The sequence below is a fragment of the Leptonychotes weddellii genome, chromosome 4 (assembly GCF_054177405.1).
Source record: "Leptonychotes weddellii isolate Sample4059 chromosome 4, ASM5417740v2, whole genome shotgun sequence".
Classification (NCBI taxonomy): domain Eukaryota; kingdom Metazoa; phylum Chordata; class Mammalia; order Carnivora; family Phocidae; genus Leptonychotes; species Leptonychotes weddellii.
In genome coordinates this window covers 96,041,121-96,052,155 of record NC_138372.1, presented here as the reverse complement: position 1 = coordinate 96,052,155, position 11,035 = coordinate 96,041,121, and the positions used below count along the sequence as shown (strand labels likewise).

At 42.1% G+C, this 11,035-nt stretch overlaps 1 protein-coding gene across 1 annotated transcript in view; it reads left to right on the top strand.

Annotated features, from left to right (window-relative positions):
• Positions 1–8,636: 8,636 nt before the first annotated feature.
• Positions 8,637–11,035, top strand: part of TCHH (trichohyalin) — a 4,485-nt gene continuing 2,086 nt past the window's right edge. The window contains exons 1-2 of the mRNA XM_081815957.1: positions 8,637–8,774; positions 9,700–11,030. Of these exons, the coding sequence (XP_081672083.1) occupies positions 8,637–8,774; positions 9,700–11,030 (1,469 nt within the window). The remainder of the gene's footprint in view (positions 8,775–9,699; positions 11,031–11,035) is intronic.

The window sequence follows — 11,035 nt, the reverse complement described above, 5'->3', positions numbered from 1 at the left end:
AAGCGGACTCCATACCGAGCACAGAGCCAGACACACGGGACTCGATCCTACCACCCTGAGATCATAACCTGAGCCGAAACCAAGAGTGAGCTGCTTAACCGACTGAGCCACCCAGGCACCCCTGAAATCCACTCATCTTATCCAGAACAAGCACCATCTCCTCCCAGAAGCCCTCCCAAACTACTTTAGCCAGCAGTGGTGCCTTCCTTCTTTAACCCATAGAGCATGTTTGGATTACAACCAGACTTCACAATTATATCACATTCTCTGAATGCCCAGGATGATGTCTTCTTTTCACCCAGTGCAGTGCCTTCCATTTAACAGGTTTTTAGTGAAAGTTTTTGATTACCTGAGGAGCAAGGTGCTATGGACATTCATGGGAGAGGTAAGGTTATACAAGCACTATTTTGCATTCAGAGACTTTCAAAGAGTTTTGCACCTTGAAAAGCATGAAAAAAGAACCCCAAGTCTGATTTTGAAATATATTGGCACTGAAAGGAGGGATTACATTAATGTCAGAAAAACTGATTTTGCTCTATGAGAAGTTGTAATCATTCCCCACTTGTAACACCTACACAGGATATGGTTCGCTTCAAAGACTCAATTTGTGCTGCTGAAAGCACTTTTTCTTGTAATTTGGGAAATGCTTTCAAACGATGCAGTTATAGATGAGCCATTAATGATGTACTCTCTGACCAGACCTGACAGCAAGCCAACTGAGAGCCCAGAGCCAGGTGGGGTTGGTTAGACACCTAGAGAAGCAACATCCATAGCACTCTCATCTGCAGATAAGGAAAAGCTTCAAAGAACTTTCTGAAAAGTTCCAATTACACATCTGACAGAATTGCTAAAAGGCTAGAATGAATGCTTAGTGTGCAACCACTTTAGTGAGTTTTAAGGTTCAAACATTTTAAGGGCTATTTCATTTCATTGCATGTAAAATATATATATTTTTATATATTTATAAATATATTTATACATTTATATATATATTTATAACATATATATAAAATAAAAATATTTAGGGCGCCTGGGTGGCTCAGTCGTTAAGCATCTGCCTTCAGCTCAGGTCATGATCCCAGGGTCCTGGGATCGAGTCCCACATCAGGATCCCTGCTCTGCGGGAAGCCTGCTTCTCCCTCTCCTACTCACCCTGCTTGTGTTCCCTCTCTCTCTGTTGAAAAATAAAAATAAAATCTTAAAAAATAAATAAAAATAAATAAATAAATAATAAAAATTTTTATATATCCCAAGTACCCTGCCAGATGCAATACCAAGTGAGTAAATAAGATGCATTCTTGTCTTCTAGAAGCACCATTACAAGTTTCACTAGAAACTCTCCTGTTCGGCTCTTTTACATCTTAGAATAAAATGTTTATTTCCCCCTATCTCATATTCTGCTAGCTACCTTCTCTTTGTTTCATCTCTTTTCTCTTGGAATTAAACCTTTGTTTTTAGGATTTAATGTATTTAATTGTTGAATAGATAACATATTCACATGGTTCAAATATCAAAAAGTATAAGAAAGTAGACAGTAAAAAAGACGCTTTCTCATCTCTCTCCCTACAGGTAACCGCTGTTACTAGTTTTCTTGTGTGTGTTCTTAGAAAAACCTTTTTTGCATATACAAGCAAATACTAACACATAGCCTTATTTTTGGAATTACCATGTCCCACTCCAAATCATCAGGGGGCAGGGTGGAGCGCCCGGTGGTGAGAGTTTCGGTGTCTGGCACCATGCTTGGGGCAGAACAAGGACTTAAAGCTTGTGGGCCAGAGAGACAAATACAGGAGGGAAGAATGGAGAAACACACAGCCTGTCTTCTGCATCTCCAAAAATGCTAGGAGCCCATTCAGATTCTCATTTGAGCCAAAGGGACAAGAACCTTGACCAGTGGAGAAATGGAAAATTTTTTCAAAAGAAGAGAAGAGAAATGAGCAAAGGAAGGCAACTGAAAGAAGGTTGCCGGAGGGTGGCAGAGGCTGACCAGGGAAGAATGTGCCCCTCTGCAGGGGAAGGGTCAGAATGAAAACCATGAAAAATTCTGAACATTGGCTTCCTCCTTGTTCCACTTCCATCCTTACTTCAGGGATGGGGTGGGATTCAAGGGGCTGAAACACCTGGGAGTGGGGCTCAATAGCTGGATCATGACACAGGTGACTGTTGAACGTCTGGGCCTAGAGAAAACATTCCAAAGCAGACTGGAGCGTGCCCGCCTGTGCTGACAGTGCTCTTTTCCACCTTTGGGAGGCTGTGACTTTTTTTTTTAAGTTTTATTTATTTATTTGACAGAGAGAGACACAGCGAGAGAAGGAACACAAGCAACAAGAGTGGGAGAGGGAGAAGCAGGCTTCCTGCGGAGCAGGGAGCCCGACGCGGGGCTCGATCCCAGGACCCTGGGATCATGACCTGAGCTGAAGGCAGACCCTTAACAGCTGAGTCACCCAGGCGCCCCGGGAGGCTGTGACTTTTATCCCACAACCCAAACTTCTACTAAGTGTAAAGCCACAGCTCCCAATCTCCTTTATGTTATGCCTTACTGTCAGAAGTAAAACCTCTCTCAAAAAAAAATTTTTTTTAGTTCTTTAGATACAAATCCTCTTATCTCATCCCAAAGAGTGATTTACCATTGCACTAGGAGCAGATCTAAGTCCAATAGAGAATGTCACACAGCACCTTGACCCCTGAGGACCTATGGCCCTTCTTTCATATGGCAGCTGTAAGCCTTTCTATAATAGACATCATAAAGTCTCCATCTAACCAACCAAAGATGCCTGCTTCTATCATTCAGAGTATTCATCAAATTATGAAAATTAAATTCATTTTTCCCATTCAATGTGTCTTTTGATAAATCCCAACACTCTGTGAAACTGAGGAGCTGCTGGTTAGGATATACAGTTACAGAACAGAGAAAACAAATCACTTGAAATCTATGACCAGTTTAATGACAAAGAAAGCCAGGGGCCTCTGCTATTCTGGGTGAGAGCGGGAGTGAGCAGAAGGTAGAAGTACCCTCCCTGGGCACTCATGCCCAGTCACCCTGCATGGCATGATGTAAGATGAAAGCATCTGCTGACTCTCAGAGGTATAATTACCACCAGGGTGGGGGTATAATTAGAGTAAGAATAATTTACCTTAAAGAAGATAAAAATTAAGAATTATTAATGATCATAATAATTAGCCCTCTTATATCTAAGAATCACAAATGCTTTACAAGCCATAATTATCACAGCTCCCCTCTGAGGAAGGGATTCATATCTTACAGCTCCTAACTTAACAGAGGGGTGAAGTGATGGGCATGCGGGAAGGCAGAGAGGGGTGGAGTAATGCCTCTTCCATCATCTGTCCCATATGTGGCAAAACTAGAAAGAGGCCCCAGAAGGGCTGACTTCCATTATGGTGTGTGCCCTCATCCCCAAACCCACAGAAATCCATCCCAGATCAAGCAACTCATCTCATTCTAACCTGCTGGCCATTTAAACTGCTGCAATGCGATAAAATTATATCATCTCAGGAAGGATTTTACTAAACATCTAGTCAAAGTAAAAGATACAGCATTGCCTTCAAGGAACTTAAAACCTAACTGAGAAGACAAAACAAGCCCTCATTAAATTAGAGAAAAAAATGTGGAAAATACACATTAACTAGTGCTAGATTGTGTGATGCTGACTACGCATGCCGTGTTAATTTTTTTTTAATTGCAAGATCATTATATGCAAAGGTCAAGGAAGGTTTTGGGAAGAGATGGAACTTGTACAGAGCCTCAGAGAAAATATATTAGGTCTTAGACTGACAGAGGTGTGGTCCCACTGGGTGGATCAGTGAATAAGAAGAAACAATAGGAAAACTTGAAAAATTTAACACATAATTTTTTTTAAAAAAGTCTTCATTGGAGAGATGTTTAGAGAGCTTACCAAACTTAATTTTTAAGCCATCTCAAATCACCCTATTTGGGGGTGCCCGGGTGGCTCAGTCAGTTAAGTGACAGACTCTTGGTTTCGGCTCAGGTCATGATCTCATGGGTCGTGGGATGGAGCCGTATGTGGCACTGCACACTCAGTGGGGAGTCTGCTTGAGGATTCTCTCCCTCTGCCCCTCCCCCCACAGGCATGCTCTCTCACATGCGCTGTCTCCCTCTCTCTCTGAAATAAATAAATCTTTAAAAAACTAAAAAATAAATAAATAAAATAAAACCACCCTACTTGAACATTTTCCCAGAGTTCCACATCATGGCTCATATTGTGTTCTGGAGAAGCCCATTAGGCTGACGATCACACTGGTACCTTCTCTGCTTCACCTAAATTTTCACTTTGGTGGTTTTCCAGCAAAGCAAAGACAGGACTGGTCCTGGTAGAATGCCACAGAATGTCAAATCTATTATCTACTTTTTCTGGGTTCTGACAACAGAAAATGGGACATGAGCCTTTGACTGGGATATAGACAAGGAAAACCTAATACTTCCTTAGTTCTATTAATCCAGCAGAGCTCTACCCTGAGATTTCAGCATGGACAAGTCTTCATGACTGACACAATATTAAAGCATCTGAGTGATATAAATTTTATTTTTTCTTTTCAATTCCTCTGTAATGAAGAGCCCAAGTCTCAAAGCCAAGTAACAGTACAATACTGTAACTGTGCTCTGGACCCAGCAGCATTAACCCTTGATAAAGAAGAACATTCTTGCAGAATGGAGCAGAGGCACTTGGGTCCTTCCTGGGCCAGTCAGTATAGTTAGTATTCTCTGACCTCTCAGTGCTTCAGTCTCTAGTCTTATAAAAGAAAGATAATGAGATTTTTCTGTCTATATAAACAGAATGGGAATCCTCAGATTATTCTTTTTTGATGAACCATGATGAGTGAACACTGCTAGATTTTAAGGATTCCATGTTGGTCTTAAAAAAAAAAAATAGACTGGGGCGCCTGGGTGGCTCAGGCGTTAAGCATCTGCCTTCGGCTCGGGTCATGATCCCAGGGTCCTGGGATTGAGCCCCACATCAGGCTCCCTGCTCAGCGGGAAGCCTGCTTCTCCCTCTCCCACTCCCCCTGCTTGTGTTCCCTCTCTCGCTGTGTCTCTCTCTGTCAAATAAATAAATAAAATCTTTAAAAAAAAAAAAAGACTGAACCAATATGTTAGGTCTTGATAATTTTCTACATTCTTTGGCATTTACCAAACTTTTAAGGAACTAGAAAACAATAAAAATTATTTCCCTATCCAAACATTATGTCAGAAGCTTCTTTTTAAACAGAAATTTAAAATAACAATACTGTGTTAAATAAAAGAACATTATATAGTAATGAGGGCCACTTCATTAGGATAATATCAAACCTGATTTTAGAATTTAGCATTTGAATCTACATATAACCTTTCTGAGGATGGACAAAGTGCAGCAAGAAAGATAAGCTAATTCTCTTAGGTTTTTCAGGTTTCTAAATATTTTGCCTTATGTTGTGCTGACTTTAAACAACAGTGGGTAAGAGAGACATCACTGGATTAAAGATCAAGCTTCATTCACAATGGAGAAGGAGTTTTTCTGTTACTATGAAAGCTATTTCAGCCATTTTCTCAAGGCTATTCAGAAGCAATTTGGGGGGGAAGTTTGCCTCTGTATTATTTTGCTTGCTCGACCATGATTTTAGAATAATTAATACTTTCCCTTTATTCTCATAGAACCTAATTTCTGTCCAGCCTCCTTTTGAGTGTATTGACTACAGGAAGATAATGGAATCAGACAAATGCATCCCACCACCTGGGCTGAGGTTCCCAACAGATCACATACTGGTGGATGACAACAGAATCAAACATAAAGCAAGGTTTGTCCAGGGAATTCCTTGAAGGACACCCATAAATAAGGCTATCCCTCTGTGAGAAATAGAGATTCTGAGATTATCTGTGGTTACACTGTACACAGTGCTCGTGATGGTTCTGTCATGATGGTTCTATCCTAGAATCCAGAGATTAAGAGAACCATATAAACCCCTAAATAGAAAGGTAAAAAGAAAAATGTTCACTCTTCACTAAGTACTTTATTACATTAAGTTTGCTACCTGATCCCAAGAAACAGTGACAGTTCTAGGAAAATCCCCAGATCATAGGCTTCAGTGCTAAAGTCCTTAAGGATGCAGGAATGAGCCAGGCTTACAATTGTCTTCTCACAACTTATCACTTCCACTTTCCTCTTCACCCACCTCTGGAGTAGCAGCAAGTGAGGGGAGAAACAGAAGTCAACTCTATTATCATTTGGACCAATCTGCACATAATGTACTAACCATCAAGATTTAGGTTCTAAATCTTCACATTCTATTAAAGGGCCCTACAGAGTCTCCTCAAAATTCAGAAAACCAATAGTTGGATGTGTTGGACAAAGGAGGGATAGAAATGCTGAAAGCCATTGAATCATTTAATAGTCTCCATAAACCTATTGTGAACCAAAGTTTCATATAGTCTGAAATGTAAGGGTGGAAGTCACTGACACCAGGGATAAAATCCAGTTCCTTACAATAAAACAACGCTGAGATTTGCAAATGATCGCCAGGGTTGAGAAAGCCCTGACAGATATAATGGGCTAGAATGACCGATTACCTTAATGTGCTTCCAGGAGAAGCAGACCCAAGTGTTTAGGTGTCATAATCATTAGTAACTTAGGCTGAGTAGGATGATTGTATCTACAATAATGCATTACACCAGCTCTTTTTCTCCAGGGGCATTGATATGCTAACGAGAAAAGAAATGAGCAAACTTCATTTAGATGTAATATCCTAAGAATGAAATTTTATAGATTTCATGTTCTCTTATGAACAATTAATGAAAACATATTTTTAAGGTGCCAAAATTGCTTACCATGGAGGTAATCCCCAATCTGTAGGAAAATCATCATTAGACCCAAAAATATAAATGCAAACTTTTTCCCACCTGCATTTTTAGAGAAAAAACTGAAAACAATTCCTTACACCTTCTCATCATCCTAGAATTGCTATATTAATTTGTTCTCATCAGTTGATGCTAAAGTTTCTGTTCAACCCCACTCTGTAAATGGCTTAGAGATTACTATTTTTTTATGAAGTCATAATTAAGATTCTGAATACTAATTTCTTTATTTCATTATTTTACTTAATTTTAGCACTTTAAGAAAATTACAGATTCTGTCAAATAGTCTATCCATTCATGTTAGGTAGGACTAGTACCTTAACTGTCAGAAAGCAAGGTCTGTGAACCTCGTGCCAAATAACTACGTGAGCAAATAGTGAGATAAACAAGTCCTTCGTGGAGACAGAGGTGGAGCTGGGCTTGGTTAGGAATGAATCAGGCCATCCCACAGAGTGGGTGTCTCCTTCCCAAGTTGCTCTTCAGGGCACAATTAAATCCCCTATAAAAGGCCCAGCCTCCCAACTGTCCAGTACACTTGCCAGCAGTGTCAGCGAGGGCTCAACTTCCTTTGGTGAAGTGGGTAAGTCCCAGTCAGTGGGATCATGTTCTTCTGTATGATTCATTTCCAGCTATAGTAGATGTTTGGTGGGGGAGAGGAGGGTCTGTGTGCCAGAAAGGATCAGTATCTTACAGTGATGTCAAACTCCCACTAACTCCATGCCATCTTATAGCTGAAGCCATCACTCAAATGGGAACATGGCTCTTCTCCCAAGGCTTTGAATTCTATAAGTTTGTTTGCATATCAGGGGTTGGAGGATGTCATGTGTAACTCTGATGGGGTTCTTCTTCCTAAAAACTGCCATCTCAAAAGATCGTCAACCCTCAGTACTCTTTCTATATTGGTTCTACTCAATATGGGCCATCTTCATGTAGTTATGACATCTGAGGTATTGGAGTTGAGAAGTAATTAAAGAAGCCAGCCAATAACTGAGTATTTGCAACATATCTGGGTTAATGCAGATAACATATACGCTGTTTTCTGCATAGTTATATCTGAATATTATAATGCCATCTTTGACTAGGAAGAAGTGGTGCTTACTCTTAGAACTGGTGGCTTATGAATTATCCTCATAGATGCATGTACTATAAGGTTGGAAAATAATCCACATTCCCTTTTTATTTTTCTGGTTACCACCAAATGTTTTGCTGCCACAATTAGATCTACACGGCTTCTATCCACTTTAAGATACTTTTCAATCTGCCTTTACCTTTTGGCTTTCACCTATTCTCTTTATTCAACTTTAGAGGAAGATACTTATGAGTAACAACATATCAAATGTAAATTTCTACACTCTTCACTATCTGATCTGACCTATGCTAGGGAGCAGGAAGAGAGAGAAGGAAAGGATATGGATAATCCAGATTGAGTGGACAATCAAAAGCTGACTACAAGATAGTCTGAAAATAATTCCTGGCTTGAAATTTCTCAAAATCTGTCTTCCCCTTTCTAAGTACAATATTTAAAGATAAAAAGTTTTGAAAGCTCAGGTTGAAATTAACTACTGTTGTAAATTTTTTTTATTCTTATGTTAATCCCCATACATTACATCATTAGTTTTAGATGAAGTGTTCCATGATTCATTGTTTGTGTAAATTTTGTTCTGACTGAAACAGTGTGGATGAAGCCTCCCCTAGATCAGAAACAGAGTTGTGATTCTGAATCCTACTTTATTCTTCTAGATTTACTTGAACTTGAAGGAAGGAAAAAAAAATGTCTCCACTTCTGAGAAGCATCTTCAATATCACTGAAATGTTCAATCAATATGCCTCATATGATTGTGATGGGGCAGCACTAAGCAAGAAAGACCTGAAGAACCTCCTTGAAAGGGAATTTGGAGATGTCCTTCGGGTAAGAACAAAAGAAAATCTATTGATTTAGGGTTATAAAATTTCTTCTCAGGAGAGATCATAGCAAAGAATGGTGACTTATATCCATTTTGTACCATCACAGCTCTACACTACATTCCCTATTCGTTTCTTTTTAAGATTTTATTTATTTATAGGAGAGAAAGACTGCATGCACTCAAGTGTGGGGGGAGGGAGAGGGACAAGCAGACTCATGCTGAGTGCGGAGCCCCCTTCGGCTCAAACCCCCAACCCTCAGATCATGACCAGAGCAGAAACCAAGTGTCCAGCCACTTAGGCGCCCCCACCTCCATTCATTTTTGAGTACTTAGCTGGCATTGTAGTCCGAGAACTAAGGAAGTTGCTAACAACTATTTCATGTACTTGATGGCAATATCATTGTGAATGAACTGTTCATGGGAAGTTATCACCAAACATGTTAGATCAAACTAAACTTGGAAGGAACTTAAATTTATTTCCAAATTTTAATAATTAAAATCAGCCTGTTCTCTAGTAAAATGGTGTTAACATAAATGTCTTGTTCTGTTTTCAAACATGGGATAAAAATCGAACAGGGGTACTGGCTATTTCAGACAGAAATGACTGCTGTAAAATTTCATAAATTTTCATTGTATTTCTCTCTTGAGCATGAGTTCATTCTTATTCACCCAGCTCAAGAGAACATGGATTCTTTTGATCATTAAATTACAAGTTACAAAAATTTTCAACAAATGTATGTTTTAAAATGAAGTGTTCACATTTTACATAGGGACAAGACTTGATACACACTGGATGTTTTTCTAATTGCTCTTAATGTCTTCTGAGTGTCGACATATTACAAAATACTCACTGTGTGTATTAAAGTTTACTACTGTAAATAGTACATTGTAAAATTTTTGTTTTCTTTTCTTTTCTTTTTTTTTTAATAGAGACCACATGATCCTGAGACAGTAGATCTGATCCTGGAACTTCTGGATCGCGACTGTAATGGGCTTGTCGATTTCAATGAATTCCTCCTGTTCGTTTTCAAGGTGGCTCAAGCTTGTTATTACGCTCTCAGCCAGGCTTCTGGGCTAGATGAGAAGGGGGCCAAATGTGAGGGAAAGGAGAACCCATTACAAGATGCCAGGCAAGAAGACCAAAGGAGATTTGAGCCCCAGGACAGACAATTGGAAGAACGCAGGCAGAAGAGGCAAGAACTGGAGAGGGAGCTCGCTGAGGAAGAGAAGCAGCGGCCGCAGAGGCGAGAACCGGAAGAGCGCCTTGAGGAGGAAGAGTATCTGCAGAGGCGCAAAGGTCGGGAGCCAGAGAAATTTCCTGACCAAGAGCGAAGGCGAGAGAGGCGGGAGCAGCACCAGCTCCAGGAGGAAGAGCAGCTGCAAAGGCTAGAGCGCCAAGAGCAACGAGAGGAGCTCCAGCAAGAGGAGCAATTGCAAAGGCAGAGGCGCGAGGAGCCGCGCTTGCAGCAGGAGCTGAGACGCGAGCAGGAGCAGAGACGCGAGCAGCAGCTGAGGCGCGAGGAGCAGCGCTTGGAGCAAGAGCTGAGGCGCGAGCAGGAGCAGAAACGCGAGCAACAGCTGAGGCGCGAGCAGGAGGAGAGACGCGAGCAGCTGAGGGGCGAGGAGCCGCGCTTGGAACAGGAGCTGAGGCAGGAGCAGAGACGCGAGCAACAGCTGAGGCGCGAGGAGCAGCGCTTGGAGCAAGAGCGGAGGCGCGAGCAGGAAGAGAGACGCGAGCAGCAGCTGAGGCGCGAGCAGCTGAGGGGCGAGGAGCCGCGCTTGGAACAGGAGAGACGGAAAGAGCAGCTGAGGCGCGAGGAGCAGCGCTTGGAGCAAGAGCTGAGACGCGAGCAGGAGCAGAGACTCGAGCAGCAGCTGAGGCGCGAGCAGGAGGAGAGACGCGAGCAGCTGAGGGGCGAGGAGCCGCGCTTGGAACAGGAGAGGCGGAAAGAGCAGCTGAGGCTGGAGGAGCAGCGCTTGGAGCAAGAGCTGAGGCGCGAGCAGGAAGAGAGACGCGAGCAGCAGCTAAGGCGCGAGGAAGAGCAGAGACGCGAGGAGCAGCTGAGGGGCGAGGAGCAGCGCTTGGAACAGGAGAGGCGGAAAGAGCAGCTGAGGCGCGAGGAGCAGCGATTGGAGCAAGAGCTGAGACGCGAGCAGCAGCGCTTGGAGCAAGAGCTGAGGCGCGAGCAGGAAGAGAGACGCGAGCAGCGGCTGAGGCGCGAGCAGGAGGAGAGACGCGAGCAGCTGAGGGGCGAGGAGCCGCGCT